At 47.1% G+C, this 27612-nt stretch overlaps 1 protein-coding gene across 4 annotated transcripts in view; it reads left to right on the top strand.

Annotated features, from left to right (window-relative positions):
* SEPTIN6 (septin 6) overlaps nt 1-27612 on the top strand; it is a 139818-nt gene that overhangs the window by 45453 nt on the left and 66753 nt on the right. For all 4 annotated transcript variants that reach the window (XM_075323840.1, XM_075323838.1, XM_075323841.1 and 1 more), the window contains exons 3-7: nt 21424-21619; nt 21959-22145; nt 24420-24581; nt 24660-24756; nt 25662-25830. In XM_075323840.1, coding sequence (XP_075179955.1) covers nt 21424-21619; nt 21959-22145; nt 24420-24581; nt 24660-24756; nt 25662-25830 — 811 coding nt within the window. The remainder of the gene's footprint in view (nt 1-21423; nt 21620-21958; nt 22146-24419; nt 24582-24659; nt 24757-25661; nt 25831-27612) is intronic.

Below are 27612 nucleotides of genomic sequence, written 5' to 3'. Positions count from 1 at the left end.
ACCCAATCACTGACTTGCCTCGGGATGGAGTTTCATACTCTCTCAGCGATAGTGAAGCTTCCGCTGCATAGTCAGCGTTCACTACAGACAGGGGTGCAATCTCTCCTTCGGGCCCAGTCACCCCTTGAGGCGCCTCATGCAATTTCTAAGGAAGATGGTGGCAGCAAGGGAGGCAGTTCCCTTGCGCAGTTTCGTCTGCGTCCGATTCTATCGGACACCGCAAATGGGACAGGAGGTCGACATCCCTAGACAAGAACGTCTCTCTTCCCTTACAGCAAAACCTCTCTTCAGTGGTGTCTTCTTTCCACTTCCTGGGCGGAGGGAAAATCCTTCCGGCCCCCAGCTGAGGCTGTGGTCACGACGGACGCGAGTCTGTCAGGGTGGGGATCGGTCTTCCTCCACCACTCGGCTCAGGGAACCTGGACTCCGACAGAGTCCTCCCTTCAGATCAATGTTCTGGAGATAAGGGCAGTGGATCTAGCCCTAAAGGTGTTCCAGCGGTGGCTGGAGGGCAGGCAGATCCGAATTCAGTCGGACAACGCCACGATGGTTGCGTACATCAACCACCAGGGCGGCACACGCGCAGTCGTCAAGCCTTCCGAGCAGTTCGGCGGATTCGGCTGTGGGCGGAAGCCACAGCCTCCACCATCTCCGCAGTTCACATCCCGGGCGTAGAAAACGGGGAAGCAGATTTTCTCAGTCGCCAGGGCATGGACGCAGGGGAATGGTCTCTTCACCCGGACGTGTTTCTAGAGATCTGTTGCCGCCGGGGAACGCCGGACGTCGATCTAATGGCGTCTCGGCACAACAACAAAGTCCCGGCATTCATGGCTTGGTCCAAGGATCACAGAGCTCTGGCGACAGACGCGCTAGTTCACGACTGGTCGCAGTTTCGACTGCCTTATGTTTTTCCTCCTCTGGCACTACTGCCCAGAGTGTTACGCAAGATCAGGTCAGACTGTCGCTGCGCCATCCTCGTCGCTCCAGACTGACCGAGGTGATCGTGGTACCCGGATCTGTGGCACCTCACGGTGGGTCAACCGTGGACACTCCCAGACCGACCAGACTTGCTGCCTCAAGGGCCATTTTTCCTTCTGAATTCTACGGCTCTAAACCTGACTGTGTGGCTCCTAGCGTCATCAGGGATATCTCCAGATGTCATTGCCACCATGAGACAGGCCAGGAAACCAACGTCCGCCAAGATCTATCACAGGACTTGGAGGATCTTCTTATCCTGGTGCTCTGATCAGGGTTTTACTCCCTGGCCGTTTGCCTTGCCCACTTTTCTTTCTTTCCTTCAATCCGGAATGGACAAGGGCTTGTCTCTCGGCTCTCTCAAGGGACAAGTATCGGCGCTTTCCGGTCCTACCTCACAAGCGTCCGTTAACACCCTCGGATCTTAACAGGGTGCTGACGACTCTTCAGAAGCCACTTTTCGAGCCGATGCGGGATCTCTCTATCTCGCCTTTCGCAAAGGGTGGCCTTCCTAGTGGCAGTCACATCACTCAGAAGAGTGTCTCAGCTAGCAGCGCTGTCATGCAAAGCCCCCTTCCTGGTGTTTCACCAGGATAGGGTGGTTCTACGTCCGGTCCGGACTTTCTCCCTAAGGTATCCTCGTGTCATCTCAATCAGGATATCGTCTCCCCCTCTTTGGGTCCGCATCCAGTTCACCAATGTGAAAAGGATTTGCATTTATTAGATCTGGTGAGGGCACTCCGGCTCTACATTTCTCGCACGGCGCCCCTGCGCCGGTCTGATGCGCTCTTGTCCTTATCGCGGGCCAGAGTAAGGGATTTCAGGTTTTCAAGTCAACCTTGGCTCGGTGGATCAAGGAACCGATTCTTGAAGCCTACCGTTCTTTTAGGCTTCCGATTCCTGCAGGGCTGAAGGCCCATTCTACCAGAGCCGTCGGTGTCCTGGGCATTGCGACACCAGGCTACGGCTCGGCAGGTGTGTAAGGCGGCTACCTGGTCGAGTCTGCACACTTTCACGAAACACTATCAGGTGCATGCCGATGATTCGGCAGACGCCAGCCTAGGTAGGCGACTCCTTCAGGCGGCAGTTGCCCACCTGTAAGAGGGGGCCGTTTTTCGGCTCTTTTTATCGAGGTATTCTTTTACCCACCCAGGGACTGCTTTTGGACGTCCCAATTGTCTGGGTCTCCCATTGGAGCGACAAAGAAGAAGGGAATTTTGTTTACTTACCGTAAATTCCTTTTCTTCTAGCTCCTATTGGGAGACCCAGCACCCGCCCCTGTTCCCTTCGGGCTGTTGTTCTTTTGTGTACACATGTTGTTCATGTTGAATTGTTCTTTTGGTTCATGGTTTCAGTTCTCCGAACATCCTTCGGATTGAATTTACCCTAGACCAATTTATAAGTTTCCTCCTTCCTGCTTTGGCACCAAAACTGATGAGCCCGTGATGCACGGGAGGGTGTATAGCAGAGGGGAGGGGTTACACTTTTTAAAGTGTAATACTTTGTGTGGCCTCCGGAGGCAGAAGCTATACACCCCCAATTGTCTGGGTCTCCCAATAGGAGCTAGAAGAAAAGGAATTTACGGTAAGTAAACAAAATTCCCTTCTTTCGCTCCATTGGGAGACCCAGACAATTGGGTGTATAGCTTCTGCCTCCGGAGGCCACACAAAGTATTACACTTAAAAGTGTAAAGCCCCTCCCCTTCTGCCTATACACCCCCCGTGCATCACGGGCTCCTCAGTTTTTATGCTTTGTGCGAAGGAGGCTGACATCCACGCATAGCTCCACATCTTAGTCAGCAGCAGCTGCTGACTATGTCGGATGGAAGAAAAGAGGGCCCATAACAGGGCCCCCAGCATGCTCCCTTCTCACCCCACTCTTTGTCGGCGGTGTTGTTAAGGTTGAGGTACCCATTGCGGGTACAGAGGCTGGAGCCCACATGCTGTTTTCCTTCCCCATCCCTTAATGGGCTCTGGGTGAAGTGGGATCCTAATCGGTCTCCAGGCACATGAGACCGTGCTCCCTCCGCAGCCCCTGGGGAATCTGCTGACAGGAGCCGAGTATCGACAGGGACAAGGCCCTGCTACTGTGAGGTACTCTGTGTCCCCGTGGGGACCGCGCATAGAGCGCTGATGCCACACACACTGCAGCACTGCTGGGTGTGTTAGTGCGCCGGGGACTACCGCGCAGGCCGCGCTGTGAGGTTCTCTGTGTCCCCGTGGGAACCGCGCATGGAGCGCTGGTGGCCATATACACTTCAGCACTGCTGGGTGTGTTTGTGCGCCGGGGACTACCGCGCTTATATGCCGGCCGCGCTTATTACTTTAGTCCCCGGCTTTTGCGGCCTAGTATCGCATATTCCCGCCCCCAGGCCTGCCAGTCAGGGGAAGGGCGGGACGCTGCACAGGACGTTAGTGCTGAGGGTTGGAGCATACTTTGTATCCTCCTCCCCCCTCATACAGCACACTGGGGCTCCAGATTCCCGCACTTTCTAGGGCACGCCCACGGCTCCCTCCTCTCCACAGAACGCCGGCAGCCATTCCTGTCAGCACTTCTAACGCTGGAGAGGAGAGACAACAGGCTCTGGGAGGCCCATGCAGGGATTCTGGTGATCACACAACCGCTTTGAGCGGTCGGTAAGCAGCACCTGAGGTGCTGGCCCCACTGAGTGCAGAAGTGTACATATATATATATATATATATATATATATAATATATATATATATATATATATGCTATACATTTACACTGTACTGTCGCACTGTTGATTTTTGGCTATATACCCTCCTGGATTGTACTCAGAGGAGACAACAGCATGTCGTCTGCAAATAGCAAGGGTGCCAAAGCACAGGCTTACTTTGCAACCTGTACCTCATGTGCGGCTATACTACCGGCAGGTTCCACGGACCCTCATTGTGTGCAATGCTCGGCCCCTGTGGCACTTACTCAGCCGGAGCCTCTGCTACTGGTGGCCCAGGTGAAACCACCTGCTACCACTGTCCAGGTGACAGGGACGGAGTTTGCAGTATTGCTGACAAACTGTCTGAGAGTATGGATAAATGGTCTGCTAGGATACTAGAAGCCTTACAGTCCAGACCGGTGACTCAGGTCCCGGGCACTGTTCAATCATTGACCCCAGGCCCCCCTCAATTGGAGCTGCAAAGTGCTCCTGGGGTGACCCATGGGTCCCAGGGTGAGGTCTCTGACATGGACCGCAGTCCCAGGCCGCCTAAGCGGGCTCGCTGGGAAATTCACTCGACTTCATCACACTATTCAGGGTCTCAGCAGGAGGACTCTCCGGATGATGAAGCGGCGGTAGCAGATCAGGATTCTGATCCTGAGACCGCGCTCAACCTGGATACACCTGATGGTGACGCCATAGTGAATGACCTTATAGCAACCATCAATCAGGTGTTGGATATTTCTCCACCAGCTCCTACAATTGAGGAGTCAGCTTCTCAGCAGGAGAAATTCCGTTTCAGGTCTCCCAAGCGTACTTTGAGTATGTTTCTGGATCACTCTGACTTCAGAGAGGCAGTCCAGAAACACCGAGCTTGTCCAGATAAGCGTTTTTCCAAGCGCCTTAAGGATACACGTTATCCCTTCCCCCCTGACGTTGTCAAGGGCTGGGCTCAGTGTCCTAAGGTGGATCCTCCTGTCTCCAGACTGGCGGCTAGATCCATAGTTGCAGTGGAAGATGGGGCTTCACTCAAAGATGCCACTGACAGACAGATGGAACTATGGTTGAAATCCATCTATGAAGCTATCGGCGCGTCTTTTGCTCCAGCATTCGCAGCCGTATGGGCACTCCAAGCTATCTCAGCTTGTCATGCGCAGATTAATGCAGTCACACGTTCATCTGCCCCGCAAGTGGTGTCCTTAACCTCTCAGGCGTCGGCGTTTGCGTCCTACGCCATTAACGCTGTCCTGGACTCTACGAGCCGTACGGCGGTAGCATCCGCCAATTCGGTGGCAGTCCGCAGGGCCATGTGGCTACGTGAATGGAAGGCAGACTCTGCTTCCAAAAAGTTCCTGACCGGGTTGCCATTTTCTGGCGACCGCCTGTTTGGTGAGAGATTGGATGAAATCATTAAACAATCCAAGGGAAAGGATTCATCCTTACCCCAGTCCAAACCAAACAGACCTCAACCACGGAAGGTACAATCCAGGTTTCGGTCCTTTCGGCCCGCGGGCAGGTCTCAGTTCGCCTCGTCCAAAAGGCCTCAAAAGGATCAGAGGAACTCCGATTCATGGCGGTCCAAGTCACGTCCTAAAAAGACCGCCGGAGGAACCGCTCCCAAGGCGGCCTCCTCATGACTTTCGGCCTCCTCACTCCGCATCCTCGGTTGGTGGCAGGCTTTCCCGCTTTTGCGACGCCTGGCTGCCAAAGGTAAAAGACCGATGGGTGAGAAACATTCTATCCCACGGTTACAGGATAGAGCTCAGCTCTCGTCCTCTGACTCGATTTTTCGGAACATCTCCGCCCCCCGAGAGAGCCGATGCTCTTCTTCAGGCGGTGTGCACTCTGAAGGCGGAAGGGGTGGTGATCCCTGTGCCTCTTCAGCAACAGGGTCACGGTTTTTACTCCAACTTCTTTGTGGTACCGAAAAAGGACGGATCCTTCCGTCCTGTTCTGGACCTAAAACTGCTCAACAAACACGTAAAAACCAGGCGGTTCCGGATGGAATCGCTCCGCTCCGTCATCGCCTCAATGTCCCAAGGAGATTTCCTAGCATCAATCGACATCAAAGATGCTTATCTCCACGTACCAATTGCACCAGAGCATCAGCGCTTCCTGCGTTTCGCCATAGGAGACGAACACCTTCAGTTCGTGGCACTACCTTTCGGCCTGGCGACAGCCCCACGGGTCTTCACCAAGGTCATGGCATCAGTGGTAGCAGTCCTACACTCTCAGGGACACTCGGTGATCCCTTACTTAGACGATCTGCTTGTCAAGGCACCCACTCAAGTGGCGTGCCAACACAGCCTGAACATTGCTCTGGAGACTCTCCAGAGTTTCGGGTGGATCATCAATTTTCCAAAGTCAAATCTGACACCGGCCCAATCTCTGACATATCTTGGCATGGAGTTTCATACTCTTCCAGCGATAGTGAAGCTTCCGCTGGACAAACAGCGTTCACTACAGACAGGGGTGCGATCTCTCCTTCAAGGCCAGTCACATCCCCTGAGGTGCCTCATGCACTTCCTAGGGAAGATGGTAGCAGCAATGGAGGCAGTTCCTTTTGCGCAGTTTCATCTGCGTCCTCTTCAATGGGACATTCTCCGAAAATGGGACAGGAAGTCGACGTCCCTCGACAGGAACGTCTCCCTTTCACGGGCAGCCAAGGCTTCCCTTCAGTGGTGGCTTCTCCCCACTTCTCTGTCGGGGGGGAAATCCTTCCTTCCCCCATCATGGGCTGTGGTCACGACGGACGCGAGCCTGTCAGGGTGGGGAGCGGTTTTTCTCCACCACAGGGCTCAGGGAACCTGGACTCCGACAGAGTCCTCCCTTCAGATCAATGTTCTGGAGATAAGGGCAGTGTATCTTGCCCTAAAGGCGTTCCAGCCGTGGCTGGAAGGCCAGCAGATCCGAATTCAGTCGGACAACTCCACAGCGGTGGCATACATCAACCACCAAGGGGGAACACGCAGTCGGCAAGCCTTCCAGGAAGTCCGGCGGATTCTTATGTGGGTGGAAGCCACGGCCTCCACCATATCCGCAGTTCACATCCCGGGCGTAGAAAACTGGGAAGCAGACTTTCTCAGCCGCCAGGGCATGGACGCAGGGGAATGGTTCCTTCACCCGGACGTGTTTCAGGAGATCTGTTGCCGCTGGGGGATGCCGGACGTCGACCTAATGGCGTCACGGCACAACAACAAGGTCCCAACATTCATGGCACGGTCTCAAGATCACAGAGCTCTGGCGGCAGACGCCTTAGTTCAGGATTGGTCGCAGTTTCAGCTCCCTTATGTGTTTCCTCCTCTGGCACTGTTGCCCAGAGTGTTACGCAAGATCAGGTCCGACTGTCGCCGCGCCATCCTCGTCGCTCCAGACTGGCCAAGGAGGTCGTGGTACCCAGATCTGTGGCATCTCACGGTGGGTCAACCGTGGCCACTACCAGACCGACCAGACTTGCTGTCTCAAGGGCCGTTTTTCCATCTGAATTCTGCGGCCCTCAACCTGACTGTGTGGCCATTGAGTCCTGGATCCTAGCGTCTTCAGGGTTATCTCAAGAGGTCATTGCCACTATGAGACAGGCTAGGAAACCAACGTCCGCCAAGATCTACCACAGGACGTGGAGGATATTCCTATCTTGGTGCTCTGATCAGGGTTTTTCTCCCTGGCCATTTTCCTTGCCCACTTTTCTTTCCTTCCTTCAATCAGGATTGGAAAAAGGGTTGTCGCTCGGCTCTCTTAAGGGACAAGTCTCAGCGCTCTCTGTGTTTTTTCAGAAGCGCCTGGCCAGACTTCCACAGGTACGCACGTTCCTGCAGGGGGTTTGTCACATAGTCCCTCCTTACAAGCGGCCGTTAGAACCCTGGGATCTGAACCGGGTACTGATGGCTCTTCAGAAACCACCTTTCGAGCCAATGAAGGATATTTCTCTTTCACGCCTTTCACAGAAAGTGGTTTTCCTAGTAGCAGTCACATCACTTCGGAGAGTGTCTGAGCTAGCAGCGCTGTCATGCAAAGCCCCTTTCCTGGTGTTTCACCAGGACAAGGTGGTTCTGCGTCCGGTTCCGGAATTTCTACCTAAGGTGGTATCCCCCTTTCATCTCAATCAGGATATCTCCTTACCCTCTTTTTGTCCTCATCCAGTTCACCAGTGTGAAAAGGATCTGCACTTGTTAGATCTGGTGAGAGCACTCAGACTCTACATTTCTCGTACGGCGCCCCTGCGCCGTTCGGATGCACTCTTTGTCCTTGTCGCTGGCCAGCGTAAAGGGTCACAGGCTTCGAAATCAACCCTGGCTCGGTGGATCAAGGAACCAATTCTCGAAGCTTATCGATCTTCTGGGCTTCCGGTTCCCTCTGGGCTGAAAGCCCATTCTACCAGAGCCGTGGGTGCGTCCTGGGCTTTGCGGCACCAGGCTACGGCTCAGCAGGTGTGTCAGGCGGCTACCTGGTCGAGCCTGCACACTTTCACGAAACACTATCAGGTGCATACCTATGCTTCGGCGGATGCCAGCCTAGGTAGGCAAGTCCTTCAGGCGGCGGTTGCCCACCTGTAGGAAAGGGCCGTGGTACGGCTCTATTACGAGGTATTATTTTACCCACCCAGGGACTGCTTTTGGACGTCCCAATTGTCTGGGTCTCCCATTGGAGCGACAAAGAAGAAGGGAATTTTGTTTACTTACCGTAAATTCCTTTTCTTCTAGCTCCAATTGGGAGACCCAGCACCCGCCCCTGTTCCCTTCGGGCTGTTGTTCTTTGTGTACACATGTTGTTCATGTTGAATGGTTTCAGTTCTCCGAAATTCCTTCGGATTGAATTTACTTTAAACCAATTTATAACTTTTACTCCTTCTTGCTTTTGCACCAAAACTGAGGAGCCCGTGATGCACGGGGGGTGTATAGGCAGAAGGGGAGGGGCTTTACACTTTTAAGTGTAATACTTTGTGTGGCCTCCGGAGGCAGAAGCTATACACCCAATTGTCTGGGTCTCCCAATTGGAGCTAGAAGAAAAGGAATTTACGGTAAGTAAACAAAATTCCCTTCTTTATGAATATTTTACTCCAGAGCACCTATCAATCGGTGACGCAGAGCTTCCTTCTCTATTTCTCCTTATGATAGACTTACAGTATATCACTAAACTGAGTACACCCCTCACATTTATGTAAATATTCTATATCTTTTCATCGAACAACACTGAGGATATGACACTGCGATACAATGTAAAGTAGTCCGTGTACAGCTTGTACGAATTTGGTGTGCCCTCTAAATAACTCAACTCACAGCCATTAATGTCTAAATCGCTGGCAACAAAAGTACATACACCCCTAAGTGAAAATGGCGAAATTGTGCCCAAACTGTCAATATTTTTATGCGGCCTCCATTATTTTCAAGCACCGCCTTAACTGAGCATGTACCGTAGAGCTTCACAGGAGCCATTGGAATCCTCTTCCATCGTCCGTTACGACATCATGGAGCTGGTGGATATTAGAGACCTTGTGCTCCACCACCTTCCATTTCAGGATGCACCACAGATGCTCAATAGGGTTTAGGTCTGGAGATATGCTTGGCCAGTCCAGCACCTTTACCCTCAGATTTTTGTTTTTTCTTTAAGCAATGCAGTGCTTATTTTGGAATACTGACCTGTAGCTGAGTGTATATCTCGCCCGAGTTTTGCGATGCATCACCCGGCTTAGACTCACACGAGCGTTTCAGCTGCATAGAGATGCATGCAACCGACCCGCTCCTTTGAGGAGTGTGAGTCCGTGCCGGGTGATGCACCACAAAACTCGTGCGTGAGATACACGCGGGGTAATCGCAAGTGGGACACCGGCCGTACCCTCCACTTTCTTTAGCAAGGCAGTGGTCGTCTTGGAGGTGTGTTTGCGGTCGTTATCATGTTTGAATACTGCCCTGTGGCCCAGTTTCCGAAGGGATGGGGATCATGCTCTGCTTGAGTATGTCACAGTACATGTTGGCATTCTTGCTTCCCTCAATGAACTGTAGTCCCCACAGCTGGCAGCACTTTTGTAGCCCCAAACCATGACACTCCCACTACCATGCTTGACTGTAGGCAAGACACACTTGTCTGTGTACTAATCACCTGGTTGCTGCCACTCACCTGGTTGACGCCACAAACGCTTGACACCATCTGAACAAAAAAGGTTTATTTTGGTCTGATCAGACCACAGGACATGGTTCGAGTAATCCATGTCCTTAGTCTGCTTGTGCATCATCTTTAGAAGAAATTTTGTTTCTTGGATGACAGCCATGCAGATCAATCTGATTCTATGTTGAACTTCCAGTGACCAGTATAAGGCCCGTTTCACACGTCAGTGAAAAACAGTGACGTTTTTCACTGGCGTGTAAAACACGCACATGTCCCTGCGTGTGCCGTGAATCACGGCACACGTGGGTTGTCTAAGTGCAATCTGGGCTCCGTTATTCGTGGCCCGTGATTGCACTTAGAAATCAACTCACCTGCGCCCGCTCCCGCTGTCCATGGTGCTGATCGCTCCCGCGACGCAGCATCCGGCCGGCGGTGACCCCCGCAGCAGCTGCTTCCGGGTTGGCTGTGTCGCGCATAATGAATATGCGCGACAGTAATCAGCCGGCTTAGAAGCAGCAGGGAGGACGGGCTGCAGAGGACATCGCTGGACGCCGGGTGAGTAAAAATGTTTATTATTTTAAATGCACGTTTTTTTTCTGGCACGTGTTTCACGGACCACACCACTGCGTGGTCCGTGGAACATCAGTGATGCCGGAAAAAAATTGACCTGTCTCCGTGCAGCAATCACGGACACGCGGGTACGCTGCATGGAGACACGTGCAGTGAAAAATCACTGACGTGTGAGCAGACCCATTCATTATAATGGGTCTGCGTATGTCAGTGATTCTGGTACGTTTAAAAAAAAAGCACAAACGTACCAGAATCACTGACGTGTGAAGGAGGCCTTAAGCCCGCTACACACGCTTCAATATATCTCACAATCCGTCGTTGGGGTCAAGTTGTAAGTGACGCACATCCGGCATCGTTTGTGAGGTATCTGCGTGTGACAGCTACGTGCGATCAGGATTGAACGTAAAACCGTTGATGGCAAACACATCGTATCTTTGTCTAGAATTGAGCGTTTTGTTGCAGGAACCTAGTCAATTGTAACGTGTGACATCCCTCATACGATTTTGGTGTCTGATGCTATGTGCGCAGGTGTGCGCTCTGCACCGCAGCTTAAAAAAGGTCCGCTTCAGAGCGCAGCTGAAAAGCTGCGTTCTGAAGCGCCTCACAATGTCTGTCATTCACTAATCTCTGTCAGTCGGTCACTATCTCTGTCCCTCACTCTCTGTCCATGTCAGTCTATCCCCCTCTCTCATATACTCACCGATCCCCGATCCCCGGCGCTGCACGGCATTTACACTGCTCCGGCGGCTTTTACTGTTTTGAAAAAGCCGGCCGGCCGCCCATTAAACAATCTCGTATTCCCTGCTATCCCCGCCCACAGGCGCCTATGATTGGTTACAGTGAGACACGCCCCCACGCTGAGTGACAGGTGTTACACTGCACCCAATCACAGCAGCCGGTGGGCGTGTCTATACTGTGTAGTGAAATAAATAATAATTAAAAAAAACGGCGTGCGGTCCCCCCCAATTTTAAAACCAGCCAGATAAAGCCATACGGCTGAAGGCTGGTATTCTCAGGATGGGGAGCTCCACGTTATGGGGAGCCCCCCAGCCTAACAATATCAGCCAACAGCCGCCCAGAATTGCCGCATACATTAGATGCGACAGTTCTGGGACTGTACCCGGCTCTTCCCGATTTGCCCTGGTGCGTTGGCAAATCGGGGTAATAAGGAGTTATTGGCAGCCCATAGCTGCCAATAAGTTCTAGATTAATCATGTCAGGCGTCTATGAGACACCTTCCATGATTAATCTGTAAATTACAGTAAATAAACACACACACCCGAAAAAATCCTTTTATTAGAAATAAAAAACACAAACATATACCCTGGTTAACCACTTTAATCAGCCCCAAAAAGCCCTCCATGTCCGGCGTAATCCAGGATGCTCCAGCGTCGCTTCCAGCGCTGCTGCATGGAGGTGACCGGAGCTGCAGAATACACCACCGCTCCTGTCACCTCCACGCAGCTAATGAAGGCAATAGCGCGATCAGCTGAGCTGTCACTGAGGTTACCCGCTGTCACTGGATCCAGCGGTGGCCGCGGGTAACCTCAGTGACTGCTCAGCTGATCGCGCTACTCACCTCAGTTGCTGCGTGGAGGTGAGAGGAGCGGCGGTGAGTAGCGCGATCAGCTGAGCTGTCACTGAGGTTACCCGCGGCCACCGCTGCATCCAGTGACAGCGGGTAACCTCAGTGACAGCTCAGCTGATCGCACGGCTGTCTTCATTAGCTGCGTGGAGGTGACAGGAGCGGATGTGTCTTCTGCTGCTCCGGTCACCTCCATGCAGTTGCGCTCGATGCGACGCTGGACCATCCTGGATTATGCCGGACATGGAGGGCTTTTTTGGGCTGATTAAAGTGGTTAACCAGGGTATATGTTTGTGTTTGTTATTTCTAATAAAGGATTTTTTCGGGTGTGTGTGTTTATTTACTGTAATTTACAGATTAATCATGGAAGGTGTCTTATAGACGCCTGACATGATTAATCTAGGACTTATTGGCAGCTATGGGCTGCCAATAACTCCTTGCACCAGGGCAAATCGGGAAGAGCCGGGTACAGTCCCAGAACTGTCGCATCTAATGTATGCGGCAATTCTGGGCGGCTGTTGGCTGATATTGTTAGGCTGGGGGGCTCCCCATAACGTGGAGCTCCCCATCCTGAGAATACCAGCCTTCAGCCGTATGGCTTTATCTGGCTGGTTTTAAAATTGGGGGGGGACCACACGCCGTTTTTTTAAATTATTTATTTCACTACACAGTATAGACACGCCCACCGGCTGCTGTGATTGGGTGCAGTGTGACACCTGTCACTCAGCGTGGGGGCGTGTCTCACTGTAACCAATCATAGGCGCCGGTGGGCGGGGAAAGCAGGGAATACGAGATTGTTTAATGGGCGGCCGGCTTTTTCAAAATAGTAAAAGCCGCCGGAGCAGTGTGAATGCCGTGCAGCGCCGGGCATCGGGGATCGGTGAGTATATGAGAGAGGGCTGCTCAATTCAGTTACTCAGGAGTTTAGCGGTCACCGGTGAGTCCTTCACTGGTGACCGCTAATCAGGACGCGACACAGACAGAGCCGCAGCATGACAATGAAGTCGGGGGAAGTTCACCCGAGTTCATTCTGATCGTGCGGCTCTTTCTGTGTCTGCTGTCAGCGGCCATTCAGCTCTGCTACATGGCTGTCTGTGTCTGCTGTCAGCGGCCATGTAGCAGAGCTGAATGGCAGATGACATAGTAAAAACGCATCCCTACACATTACACACGCTTATCAAGTCAATAAATAAAAAAAAAAAAGGTGCCCAATGCATACGTCACAGAACACATGATCTAAAGGATCGCACATAAAATTGATCAATTTAACATAGACTACTAACGCACGTGTGACAGCAAATGAACGACCAACGTGCAATCTCATAAGATCTCGTATGCAACCTGGGCGTGTCACATCGCAAATGCCATTGTACAACTAATTGCAACGTGTAAAGCAGGCTTTAGAGTGTGTGCGAGTAATAACACCAAATATAATACACCTGCTCCACATTCACACCTGCGACCTTGTAACACTGAGTTACATTACATTGGGGAGGGAAAATAGCTAATTGGGCATAATTTGGCCATTTTCACTTAGGAGTGTACTCACTTTTAGGCCCTTTCAGACCACCGTGTTTCAGGTACATGTGATATCTGTTTTTTCGATTTTAATATTTCTTTATTATTTCAAAACTTTATATAACAAACAGTGTACATAGATATTTCGTGTTGCCCAATTTTACACAATATGGAAAGGTTATAATATAACCTGGGCCTATGAATCTCATACGCATAAAGTACAGTAGAATTGTCACGCATCTTGCACGAAATAATATCTGTATGCTATCCCAAATAACCTCAAAAGCTAAATGTATGGTAATCCTTTATGTTGTTCTATTTAGAATATGGAAGGCAACATCCTTCTGTAAAGTCTTGTAATTGAACACGAAAACCTATGCATATCAATTAGCTGAAAGAGAGGTAGAAAGAGAAAAAGATGAGATGAGAAAAGGGGAAGAAGCCAAGGGAAGAGGGGGAACGGGGAAGTGATATCTGTTTTTAACACGGATGCCACACGTACCCAAGTTCTATGAAGTTACTCACACGGACTGTGTGGCCCTGCAAGCACACACTGAGACGTGTCCGTTTTTTCTCCAGCAGCACGGGTGTCACACAGATTGTACACTGATGTGATCCGTGTGACACATAACGGAGAAAACACGGGTCTTTGAAATAAAACAAATTTCTATATTCACCTGTATCAAGCGCTGTTTTCTTCGGCTCTGCTGTCACTTGCTTCTGACCCCCGCTCATTATATTCATTGATTATTCACTGCACCTCGGGACCTGGAAGCCGGAGCATCATGGGGACCGCATCGCCAGTGACAGGTGAGTATTCAGAAAACAGTGTGTGCAGTGACGTCCAGGAGGTCAGAGTTCCCAATGAACTCTGATGAACCTGTGAGGTCACCGTGGTGACACCTACTGAAGCGCGGGAGTGTCATCAGAGTTCATTGGGAACTCTAAGGCTATGTGTCCACGCTGCGGAAAATGCGCAGATTTTTCTGCGGATTTCTCGCGGAAAAGCCGCGGATTTCCCGAAAATCTGCAGCACAGGTACTTCCAGCCATTTCTATGGCTTTTTGGAAATGCTGTGCCCATGCTGCGGATTTTTCCGCGGCGGATTTTGATCCGGAAAAATCTGCAACATGTCAATTATTGTTGCGGATTTTGATCTGGATTTTGGCTTCAGAATTGGGGGGGAAAAAAAAAAAAAATCTGCGGCAAATCCGCACCTTTTGAAAAGGTGCGGATTTTGCGGGAAAGCCGCGGATTTTCATGCAGAAAAATCCGCAGCAACATTCTACCGTGGACACATAGCCTAATGATCTCCTGGACATCACTGCACACATACCGCTTGCTGAATACTCACCTGTCACCGGCAATGCTGTCCCTGGCAGCGCTGTCCCCATGATGCTCCTGTTTCCAGGTTCTCAGTGCAGTGAATAATCAATGAGTATAATGAGCGGGGGTCAGAAGCAGGAGACTGCAGAGCCGAAGAAAACAGCGCTGGGTACAGGTGAATATAGAAAATCTTTTTATTTCAAAGACCCGTGTTTTCTCCGGTACCTGTCACACTGATGTCATGCGTGATCATACCAATGTGTGTGGCTTGTACCTGATTAAACACTGACGTCTCAAAGGGGCCTTATTGCTAGCATTGTAGACATTTAATGGCTGTGTGTTGAGTGTGCTGTGTGTTAGAGGATACCAAATTCACACTGTTATAAAAAAAATGTACACTGACTACTGTACATTGTGTCAAAGTGTCAGAGCTTCAGTGTTGTTCCATGAAAAGATATAAAATATTTACAAAAAAATGAGGGCTGTACTCACTTTTGTGATATATTGTGTGTGTGTGTGTGTGTGTGTGTGTGTGTGTGTGTGTGTGTGTTAGATATATACATACATGATAGTGAGAGAGACCTCTTGTAAATCTTCATATTATTCAGCCTCTGTTTTTGCAGATTTGTGTGTTTTGTTTTTTTTTTGTTTTTGTTTTTTTTTTTGTTTTTGGTGTTTTTTGCATTGCTTCCTAGACTAATCGTTTGTTCCAGACTATGGTAATGCCAGACAGCCAGGTGCCAGACTAATGGAATTAAGCTGTAATACTAAGATTTGTTCACGTAAATCAAATCATAATAACAGAACATACATGAATGTATTCTATGACTGAGAAATGTCTTTATTATTAGTTTTGCTTTTAGCTTTCCAACAGGGAAACAGTGGAAGCATGAGTTCTAGCTGACAGCATGGCGGAAACCTTATGCTCTGTGTACAATTTGCTTTTCCATGCTTTTTTTTTTCTTTTTCATTTCAGAGTTTAATCAATACTACAAGGAAAAAGCATCCCAGCAAAGTCTATGAGAATCGTGACTTGCTGTGCACATGCTGCTTTTTTTTCTTGCAGAATTTGTTGCTAAAAAAAGAAGCAGCAGGTCAATTGTTTCTGCTTATTTATTTTATTTATTTATTCTTTCTTCCCCCCCCCCCCTGGTTTTCCCTATATCAATAGATAAAAAAAGCACGAAAGGAAAACGTCCTCTTTTTCAGCAGCTTTTTTTCCTGCCAAAGCATGCTTTTTTTCTTTGTGCAGAAAAAAATCTGGTATGTGTGCACATAGCTCAATGGTATGTAATGGGCCCTGTTATAGGTCACCGGGGTCCATCAGGCTGCTTTTAGGTCCGTTGTGCAGATGTGTATTATATCTATAGCCATGCTTTATATTTACTCAGAACTAAAGTGTGGATTAATAACCCCAGATGGAACACATTTCTTTTTTTGGCGATTACATTTTATTTTTCCAGCTAACAGGCATTTTATGTTTTCAGATTTTCAAATCCTCCGCATGGCTCTCCTCCATTTGCTTTATGTGTTCCACTTTGTGAGCTGGTGATATTCTTAAGGGAACTGAGATGACTAAATATAGTTTTTTGTTATTTTGGTACTTTCTTTCCAGAATGCTTCTGCTGCCGTTAACCTGTTTTACATATGTTGTAAAATCCGTATTTACTTCAGAGAGGAAATGTGTTCTTTCCAGCCTTTATTTTAGTAATAGTGATGTAATGGTGTGACTGGTTTTGTGTGTTAGCAACATGTCTGTGTGCAGACAACACTTCATCCTGGCTAATAATGCTTCGCTCAGTACACTTACGGTACATTAAGCGAGGCTGCGCCCATCTTTTTGGCACATGACTGGATAAGATGTCTGAATGGGTAGACACTTGGCAAACGAGGTTTGATATTGATAAATGTAAAGTAATGCATCTAGGACGGAGTAATCCTATAGCTGCGTATACATTAAATGGAAGTAAACTCGGGACTACAGAACAGGAGAAGGACTTGGGTATTCTTATTACAAATAAGCTGAGCAGCAGCTGCTAAAGCAAACAGGATTTTAGGGTGTATAAAGAGATTAGATCCTGGGATACCCTCTATAAATCACTTGTAAGGCCACATCTGGAATATGGGATTCAGCTTTGGGCTCCACATTTTAAATAGGATATTAAGAAGTTAGTCAGTTAAAAGGCGGGTAACAACACTACTATAAAGAATGGAGGCTGCCCATATGATGACCGGTTGAAAAAGTTGGGTTTATTTAACTTAGATTACATACGTACATATAGATTCAGGGAGCAGCAGAGGCGTGGTCACGGAGCGGTCCAAGGTCCAAAGCCAGTGACGACAAAAACGGGGAGTGGGCAGAGACGTGGTCAAACAGTCTGGGGTCAAGAAACTACAAACAAAAGCCAAGAGCACAACTGCAGAACCAGGAAGTACAACTGGCGAGGTTCTGGGAGAGCATGCGCAGTAAAGAAACAGAGCAATTACCAGGAAGGTGGAACACCGGCGTAATCAGCACCTCCCAGAACCTGCATGGAAGCCTGTGCTGTCAAACAACCTGCCAGCAAGTATTTAGAGAAACAAACACAGCAGAGCTTCTCCAAATATGCAAAATGCTCTGCACAAAGAAAACCTGTCACTGCCAGCTCTGTAGTTCAGTAAATAGAAAAGCTGTGGAAAAACAAAGCGCAATAGGGTCTTACCCCAATATGTACAGGGAAGGGGGGCGCAAACTTACTCACCAAGTGTAGTTGTGAAAGTCACAACTACTATAATCGCATGTAGAATTAGATCACGGCAGCAGCAACCCAAGCGGCAGATAACAGAGAGAGGTAGGAAATGGGTTTTCATATGCCGCGCCAATGATCACCAATCAGAGGATCAGATTCATGTATCTTTATTGTTGCACAGGTCTACGCGTTTCAGGAGCTCAGCTCCCTTCCTCAGGACCGTCAGAAGTAAGACAACATCAAATCTACCGTGGTAGATACAGGTATACATTAAATAGACCCTCTATTTAATCTAGGTATACATTAAATAGGTCTATTTAATGTGTACCTGTATCTACCACGGTAGATTTGTTGTCTTACTTCTGACAGTCCTGAGGAAGGGAGCTGAGCTCCTGAAACGCGTAGACCTGTGCAACAATAAAGATACATGAATCTGATTCTCTGATTGGTGATCATTGGCGCGGCATATGAAAACCCGCTTCCTACCTCTCTCTCAGCTCTGTAGTTCAGGAAAGTTCAGCAGAACATTACCTGTGTGTACAATGCTCTGCATAAAGGCATAATGTCACGGTCGGCTCTGTAGTTCAGGAAAGTTCAGCAGAACATTACCTGTGTGTACAATGCTCTGCATAAAGGCATAATGTTACTGCTGACTCTGTAGTGCAGCAGAGCATCACCTGTGTGCAAGATGCTCTGCACAGAGGAATCGTGACATGGAGTTTATAGAAGTCAGTGGACAAGGTCAAGCATGTGCTATAACTGCTACTGCACATGCTCCACCATATCCATAGACTTTTCTTGACTCTATTGACTTCAGTAGGACCCATGGCAGTCTATGAAGCCGAACATGTGCTGCTCAGGAAGCCAAATTGTAGCACAGACTCGACCTGAAGCAGGACAACATCCTGGCTTTGAAGAAAATTCATTAAATTTGCCCAGGACTTTATTAATGGATTTTAGGGAAATCGTAACCCTGTTAAAATGTAATGTTTTATTAATATTATGGGGTTTGTACTTGTGTTGTGTAGAGCGGATTGGTTTACCTGGAATGCATTATGCTCAGCCATGTCTACACCTTTAATAGAAAATGTACAATTGCTGCTCATTGGTAGACCCTGTATAGGTATGTTCACACAATGCCTTTTTCAGGTGGATTTGCCTGGAACCCAGCTGACAGTTTTATTTAAAAAAAAGTCTGTAGCTCCAGTACTTTTTAAGCAGAGTTCCTCCATCCTGGAAATATGATCTCTCGTTGTACCTTTCCAATGAGATGATTTACAGTAATGAGAAATCACGATGAGCAGCAAAAACGAAGACTCTCTTGATTGCTCTTCTCTCTTCTTCACCTTTATCAGAAGACTTTCTATGGACATTTGCAACTCTAACCTCTGTGGTCACATTATAACTTGAAAACACTTTCTCCCAAAAGGGTTTAATCTTAACCCATTCCCACCAAATATGCCGCATTGTGCCAACTTCAGTTTCATACCGCCAACATATATGCGCCATAAAGTCCGAGCCTGTAAAGAGACAAAAAGGGTAGCTTACCTCCAAGAGGTACCAGAAGTACACGGGTGTCTTCCACAACCCTCCAACTGAGAAAAGACCTGCTAAAATATCCAGGGTGGAAAGAGGGGTTGAAGAAAAGTGACACAAGGGGACTATGTGTCCTAGTAGGAAATAATCTACTCCTGAATGAAGGACAGATTTTAATTGTTTCCACGGTTAGATTTGTTGAGCAGCCCAGTGATGGAATATTTCAGTGGAATATGGGGCACCCCTGTCTGCTTCCATTTCTAGACTCAAAAGGTAAGGACAGTGTGTCATTAATCCTAACCCGAGCTGTTCGGCCATTGTATAATGCAAAGATCATTTTGTAAAAAACATGGTCCAACACTTATCTGATGTAACGCTTCGTTCATAAACCCCAGTGGATTCTGTCCAAAGCTTTTTCTGTGTCTACCATATAGATAATAGACCAAAGGGTGTGGAGCCAGATTTAGCTTTTAAGAGAACCATGGACCTTTTCATCTGATAACATCAGCCCTCAGCTGTCTGCTTTACTAGTTTGATGCTTATCAAAAATAAGGGGGGACCCTATGTCTTTTTTTTTTTTTTTTTATTAATCGTAAAAATCTATCCAATAAGCTCCACAGGGGACAGTTTTATTATATTTCTGGGAGATTTGCAATCATATCGCTATCTCTATAGCATTAATTGCTTTCTGAAAATGCATGCAAAAACATGATTTTCTTTTTCCTACCAAGAGGTGCTGATATGGTTCATAAATTTCTGCATCCGAATGCTCAATGTGTTCACATAACCCATGACGTGCCTTTTTTTTTTTTTTGTACACCGCGTCAAAAACTCACCCAAAAGTCATCCTGGGAACTTAACCTAATGGGTATTACTGGTTGAACTTATGCTCATATAATCAGCAGAATCCTCTTCCTTGCCCTCTTCTTCGGTCGCCCTCTTCTTCGGTCGCCCTCTTCTTCGGTCGCCCTCTTCTTCGGTCGCCCTCTTCTTCGGTCGCCCTCTTCTTCGGTCGCCCTCTTCTTCGGTCGCCCTCTTTTTCGGTCGCCCTCTTTTTCGGTCGCCCTCTTTTTCGGTCGCCCTCTTTTTCGGTCGCCCTCTTTTTCGGTCGCCCTCTTTTTCGGTCGCCCTCTTTTTCGGTCGCCCTCTTTTTTCGGTCGCCCTCTTTTTTCGGTCGCCCTCTTTTTTCGGTCGCCCTCTTTTTTCGGTCGCCCTCTTTTTTCGGTCGCCCTCTTTTTTCGGCCGCCCTCTTTTTTCGGCCGCCCTCTTTTTCGGCCGCCCTCTTTTTCGGTCGCCCTCTTTTTCGGTCGCCCTCTTTTTCGGTCGCCCTCTTTTTCGGTCGCCCTCTTTTTCGGTCGCCCTCTTTTTCGGTCGCCCTCTTTTTCGGTCGCCCTCTTTTTCGGTCGCCCTCTTTTTCGGTCGCCCTCTTTTTCGGTCGCCCTCTTTTTCGGTCGCCCTCTTTTTCGGTCGCCCTCTTTTTCGGTCGCCCTCTTTTTCGGTCGCCCTCTTTTTCGGTCGCCCTCTTTTTCGGTCGCCCTCTTTTTCGGTCGCCCTCTTTTTCGGTCGCCCTCTTTTTCGGTCGCCCTCTTTTTCGGTCGCCCTCTTTTTCGGTCGCCCTCTTTTTCGGTCGCCCTCTTTTTCGGTCGCCCTCTTTTTCGGTCGCCCTCTTTTTCGGTCGCCCTCTTTTTCGGTCGCCCTCTTTTTCGGTCGCCCTCTTTTTCGGTCGCCCTCTTTTTCGGTCGCCCTCTTTTTCGGTCGCCCTCTTTTTCGGTCGCCCTCTTTTTCGGTCGCCCTCTTTTTCGGTCGCCCTCTTTTTCGGTCGCCCTCTTTTTCGGTCGCCCTCTTTTTCGGTCGCCCTCTTTTTCGGTCGCCCTCTTTTTCGGTCGCCCTCTTTTTCGGTCGCCCTCTTTTTCGGTCGCCCTCTTTTTCGGTCGCCCTCTTTTTCGGTCGCCCTCTTTTTCGGTCGCCCTCTTTTTCGGTCGCCCTCTTTTTCGGTCGCCCTCTTTTTCGGTCGCCCTCTTTTTCGGTCGCCCTCTTTTTCGGTCGCCCTCTTTTTCGGTCGCCCTCTTTTTCGGTCGCCCTCTTTTTCGGTCGCCCTCTTTTTCGGTCGCCCTCTTTTTCGGTCGCCCTCTTTTTCGGTCGCCCTCTTTTTCGGTCGCCCTCTTCTTCGGTCCTCCTCCTTCTTCGGTCGTCTTCCTCAGTCGTTGTCCTCCTCTTAAAATGAAATATGTTCAAGTGGGAAAAGTTGTTTGTTTTTTGTTTTTTTTTTTTCTTCAGCTATTTTATTTGTAAAATAATGTCAGTCATCTTGACTGGAATGATAAGTCACGTGTATATAAAGTTATTTCCTCTGTATCTTACAAAATAAAAATTCTCAACACATTTTTCTGCTTTTGCTTTTAGGTGAGACGGGTCTTGGCAAATCAACTCTTATGGATACGTTATTTAATACAAAGTTTGAAGGGGAGCAGATTTCTCATTCACAGCCCGGGGTTCAGCTGAAATCGAGTACCTATGACCTTACGGAAAGTAACGTTCGGCTGAAAATGACCATCGTCAGTTCTGCTGGCTTTGGAGATCAAATTAATAAAGAAGACAGGTAAATTATACTGAGGGATTGTTTGATCACTGTTTAAACAATGCACTGATTTTATACTAATGGTTTATTGATTATTTCTTGATGAGCATGATAATTATGGTGCTCAATTACCTTTTGGGGGGGTGTTTTGAGTTTGGTATATTTTTTAAAAAAATTTTTTTTTTCTAGACATTTCAGGTTTTCTCACATACACATATGATAAAGTACTGGAACATACCGTATTGCTTGGCAGTTTGTCAAACTAATGTGGAACAAAAACAGAATAATTCCAATAGGAATTTTGTTTTTTTAATCATTGGTATAAAATATAAGACAATCATTTTTGTTTTCTCTCAAAAGTTACAAGCCCATTGTGGACTTCATTGACTCCCAGTTTGAGGCGTACCTGCAAGAAGAACTCAAGATTAAGAGAGTCCTTCATAATTACCACGACTCTCGTATACACGCATGTCTCTACTTTATTGCGCCTACCGGGCACTCTTTGAAATCTATCGACCTGGTGACTATGAAGAAACTGGACAGTAAGGTTGGTACCAAAATGTCTGAGCGTTACACTAAAACAGTATGTAAGGAGCAGGATTATTAATTAACCCCTTCACGACCGACCGATTTTTCGCTTTGTTTTTTTTTTTTCGTTTGCCATTCTTCTTCCGAGAGTAACTTTTTTTTTTTTTTTTTTTTTTTTTTCAGTTAATATGGTCATGTGAGGGCTTATTTTTTGCGGAACGAGCTGTACTTTTAAATGAAACCATGAGTCTTACCATATAGTGTACTGGAAAACGGCAGAAAAATTCCAAATGCGGAAAAATGGCAAAAAAAAGTGCGATAGCACGATTGTTTTTGAGATATTTTATTCACCTTGTTCACTATATGATAAAACTGATGTGTCAGTTTGATGCCACAGGTCGTTGAAAGTTTGTTGACACCAAACATGTATAGGTTTACTTATATCTAAGGGGTTAAAAAATCAGAAGTTTTTCCGAAAAAAGTGGTGCACGTTTTATGCCATATTCCGTGACCTGTAGCGTTCTCAATTTTTGGGATCTATGGCTCAGTGACGGCTTATTTTTTTGCGTCTCAAGCTGACATTTTTAACGGTCCCATTTTTGCGCAGATGCTACTTTTTGATCGCCTGTTATAGCATTTAGCGCAAAGTTTGTGGCGACGAAAAAACGTAATTTTGGCATTTTGCCGCTACACCGTTTACCGATCAGATGAATTGATTTTATATTTTGATCGGGCATTTCTGAAGGCGGTGATACCAAATATGTGTATATTTTTTTTTTAACCCTTTAATTTTCAATGGGGCGAAAGGGGGTGATTTGAACTTTTTTTTTAGTTTTTTTTTTTTTTTTTTTTTTTTAATTTTACTAGGTCCCCTAGGGGACTATATGGATCAGCAATCTGATCCCTCTTCCATATCTGCTGTGAACAGCAGATATACTCACTTACTTTCTCACCCAGCTCTGGGCGTGGTGAAATAGTGAGTCATGTGAGCTACAGGAGTACTCATATGACCCGGTGCTATCATGACAACCAACGTAAGTCATGTGATCACGTCACGTGACTTACGGTTTTGGGCGGTATGTAAATGTTTACCGCGATCGTCATTATAATTTGGCGCTGTCACGTATTGACAGTGCCATTTAAGGGGTTAAACAGCACGGGCGGATAACGATTCCGCACGTGCCTGGCAGGCACACATGTCAGCTGTATAAATAAGAAACAAGTTGTATTCCAGGATGCAGCCAGCTACAGTGCCCCAGCAAGCTTCTGATGCTGCAGAGCTGCCCCTCTTGTGTCATCAGGGAGCGCACATTTCAGGCCAGTGCCTCAAACATGTGCTGCCCTAACACAGTCTATTAGATTCACCCCGCCACCCTGGAGGCAAGGGTTCAGTGTGCTCCTATTTATTAAGATGAGAAAACCCCTTTAATTACAGCATATGAAAGGAAAGTTAGTGTTCTAAACCTACTTTTATACACACTGAAAACATCCATGTGGGCTGTGATCAGAACAATGAATTAGATTTTTTTTTTCTTAAAGGAATCTGTCAGCAGGTTTTTCCTACCTCATCTGAGAGCAGCATGATGTAGGCAAAGAGGCCCTGAATCCAATGATGTATCACTTAGATTACTGGGTGCAGCCATTCTGACACAATAAGAATTTTTAGTTTTAGCCATGTAGCAGAGCTGAGAGAGCTGTCCCCGCCCACACCAGGTTAATCAGAGGAGGGGGTGTGCCAGACTGCCCTATGCAGGGCTTTGTAGTCTGAGCAATGATAAGAGTCCTGCTGCTTAAACAAACATAGCAAATAAACAACAGATCTGATCTTGACCAGACAGGCATCTCTGAATTTTCTGTGTTAACTTTTGCAGCATGCTGACTTCAGTTTATATAGCAAAAAACTGCTGACAGAGTCCCTTAAGGTGCCCCAAATAATTCTCTACTGGTCTGTATGTGGTTGTCAATAAAAGAAGTCTTCCAGTTGCTAGTGAACCAGTTTACTAATTTTCTGAATGAGTTGTCTAAAGGAAAAATTGGGTCTCCCCATACATTCATCAGAAGCCAAAATTGGTGGTAGTGCCTGAAGTTTTTAGTTTTTTGTTTTTTTTTAAGGTTGTCATCATTTATGTCAAACTTCATGGTTCCATCCTCATGACAAACTCATATTCCTATATTTGTCCAGAATTTGTCAGCTGAAACCTAGTCCTATAAATAATTATACATAATATTTAGATAAATCTAATCCTGAACGCTCTTGTTTGATATACAGGGTTTTTTCTTTTTTCCTTTTTAGGTTAATATTATTCCAGTAATTGCAAAGTCGGATGCCGTTTCAAAGAGCGAGCTGACGAAATTCAAGATAAAAATCACAAGCGAGCTGGTTAGTAATGGCGTGCAGATCTATCAGTTCCCAACAGATGATGAAACTGTGGCAGAAATAAATGGAACAATGAATGTAAGCGTTGGTGGCCTATTACTCTTGCACCATACAAATGATGTGGCAGGTTCAATCACTTACCTATTTCTTTCTTAGGCACATTTACCATTTGCTGTTGTTGGAAGCACAGAAGAGGCCAAAATAGGCAACAAAATGATGAAGGTTCGGCAGTACCCATGGGGAACTGTGCAAGGTATTTTCTTCTGATATTTGTGGCAAGAAGTCTCTGCCATGTAGCGTTTTCCATTTATGTTCGGTTTAGGCTGTTGTACATTGGCATGCTTAGGTGTATAAAAATGGTGCTGTAATGTGCCACTATTTGGCGGCACACATCAGGAGATTTTCCTATAAGAGAAAGTGTGATGTGAACTGTACCTACGGCCGGGGCCACACGGGGACTACTGCGATACTCGCATGACACTCGGCTCACGGTTGCAGCACAGCAGGAGCAGAGTGTCATTGCGACTAAGGTCCGATCATGCGATCGGACCATAGCTGTGGGGGGTGAGCCGGTACTGAGGAGGGGAGGCCGGCGCTGAGGAGGGGCGGGCCGGCGCTGCGGAGGGGAGGGCCGGCACTGTGGAGGGGTGGGCCGATGCTGTGGAGGAGAGGGAGGGATTTATCTCCCTCTCTCCTCCGTTGCCGGCTATTGCCATTCTTGCCCTGCACTCGCAGTACACCGGTGTGCCGCAAGTGCAGTGTGATTTTTCTCTTGCCCCATAGACTTGAATGGGTGCAAGAGAAAAAGACTCGCATTGCACCCGCAGCATGCTTCGATTGTTTTCTCGATCGTATTAGGGCTGAGAAAATAATTGCTCATGGGTGCTGGCACATAGGCTAATATTGGTCAGAGTGGAATGAGATGTTTTATCGCATTCCACTCGCTCCGATTTTCATGCCGTGTGTCTTAGGCCTTACACTCCTCCTTACTACTATTCAATGGTAAAAATGCAAACTCGCTCATCAACATATGACTATACCGTTTTGTATGAAACATCCTTCGTAATGTGTCTTTCACGGTGACGTAGACTCACAATGCAGAGTGATGACGTTGACTGGTTTTATAAATTCATATTTAGACATTTCTTTTTCTTTTAGTTGAGAATGAGACGCATTGTGATTTTGTCAAGTTGAGAGAAATGCTTATACGAGTGAACATGGAAGATCTGCGGGAGCAAACACACACACGTCACTATGAGCTATACCGAAGGTGCAAGCTAGAAGAAATGGGGTTCAAGGACACGGACCCTGACAGTAAACCATTCAGGTATTGGTTCCTTGTGGGACAGATTGACTGTAAACTTGAATCGTATGAGGTTTTTTTTTTTGTTTGTTACAATTCTTTTAGATTGCATATCCTGTACTAAACAATTAGCAAAATTATCATTCTTTAACAACACCTTCCCAACATATGACATATAGACTTTGATGCTGGCTTGCAAGCTGAGTATCTTTCCTGGCAGATGATGGCAGCGTTATTTACCCATCATCTGACTCTTAACAGCTATGCATGGAGTGAAGCTCTGCCCTAAGCGGTTAATATTTTGGATGCCACTGTCTTTCTTTGACCGCACCATTTAACACATGATAGCAGATAAACTCCTCATTATATGTGCCCATCAGCACCTGTGACGTGATCACGGGGCACCGATGGGTCGCCATCACACGGGGGTCTACTAAACACCTCTGTACCTGTCATTACGGTACTGCTGTGAAAGCCTGTAGCTGGCATTAATAAGAAACCATGATTTTCGCTGCACTGCGTGTATAGTACAAGTGATCAAATTCACAATTTAAGTCTGATAATGGGACTAAAAAATACAGTGAAGTTTTTTTAAAAATATAAATAAGTTATATGCAAGTTCAACTCTGTGTCCATTTGCTCAAAGCAATTAAAAATAAAAAAAATATATACATATTTGGTATCACTATGTCCATAAAAGTCTGAGAATATAAAATAAATTTGATCAGCAAACTGTGTAATGAGAGAAGAAATCGTAATGCTAGAATTATGTTTGTTTGCCCCAATATTGCAATAACAAGTGATTAAAACATTGCATCTATCCCCAAATAGCATCCGTAAAAAAAAAAATCAGCGAGGGGCAAAAACAAGCCCTCCTTCCCGAAAATGTAACAAGTTTGGGAAAATGGTGACACAAGTAAAACATTTTTTTCCTACATACTGTTAGGTCCAGAAATATTTGGACAGTGACACAATTTTCGCGAGTTGGGCTCTGCATGCCACCACATTGGATTTGAAATGAAACCTCTACAACAGAATTCAAGTGCAGATTGTAACATTTAATTTGAAGGTTTGAATAAAAATATCTGATAGAAATTGTAGGAATTGTACACATTTCTTTACAAAAACTCCACATTTTAGGAGGTCAAAAGTAATTGGACAAATAAACCAAACCCAAATAAAATATTTTTATTTTCAATATTTTGTTGTGAATCCTTTGGAGGAAATCACTGCCTTAAGTCTGGAACCCATGGACATCACCAAACGCTGGGTTTCCTCCTTCTTAATGCTTTGCCAGGCCTTTACAGCTGCAGCCTTCAGGTCTTGCTTGTTTGTGGGTCTTTCCGTCTTAAGTCTGGATTTGAGCAAGTGAAATGCATGCTCAATTGGGTTAAGATCTGGTGATTGACTTGGCCATTGCAGAATGTTCCACTTTTTTCCACTCATGAACTCCTGGGTAGCTTTGGCTCTATGCTTGGGGTCATTGTCCATCTGTACTATGAAGCGCCGTCCGATCAACTTTGCGGCATTTGGCTGAATCTGGGCTGAAAGTATATCCCGGTACACTTCAGAATTCATCCGGCTACTCTTGTCTGCTGTTATGTCATCAATAAACACAAGTGACCCAGTGCCATTGAAAGCCATGCATGCCCATGCCATCACGTTGCCTCCACCATGTTTTACAGAGGATGTGGTGTGCCTTGGATCATGTGCCGTTCCTTTTCTTCTCCAAACTTTTTTCTTCCCATCATTCTGGTACAGGTTGATCTTTGTCTCATCTGTCCATAGAATACTTTTCCAGAACTG

This window comes from Anomaloglossus baeobatrachus, chromosome 9 (genome assembly GCF_048569485.1).
Source record: "Anomaloglossus baeobatrachus isolate aAnoBae1 chromosome 9, aAnoBae1.hap1, whole genome shotgun sequence".
Lineage (NCBI taxonomy): Eukaryota > Metazoa > Chordata > Amphibia > Anura > Aromobatidae > Anomaloglossus > Anomaloglossus baeobatrachus.
Note: the sequence above shows the minus strand (reverse complement) of the source record. Positions and strands in the feature narration are given on the sequence as shown.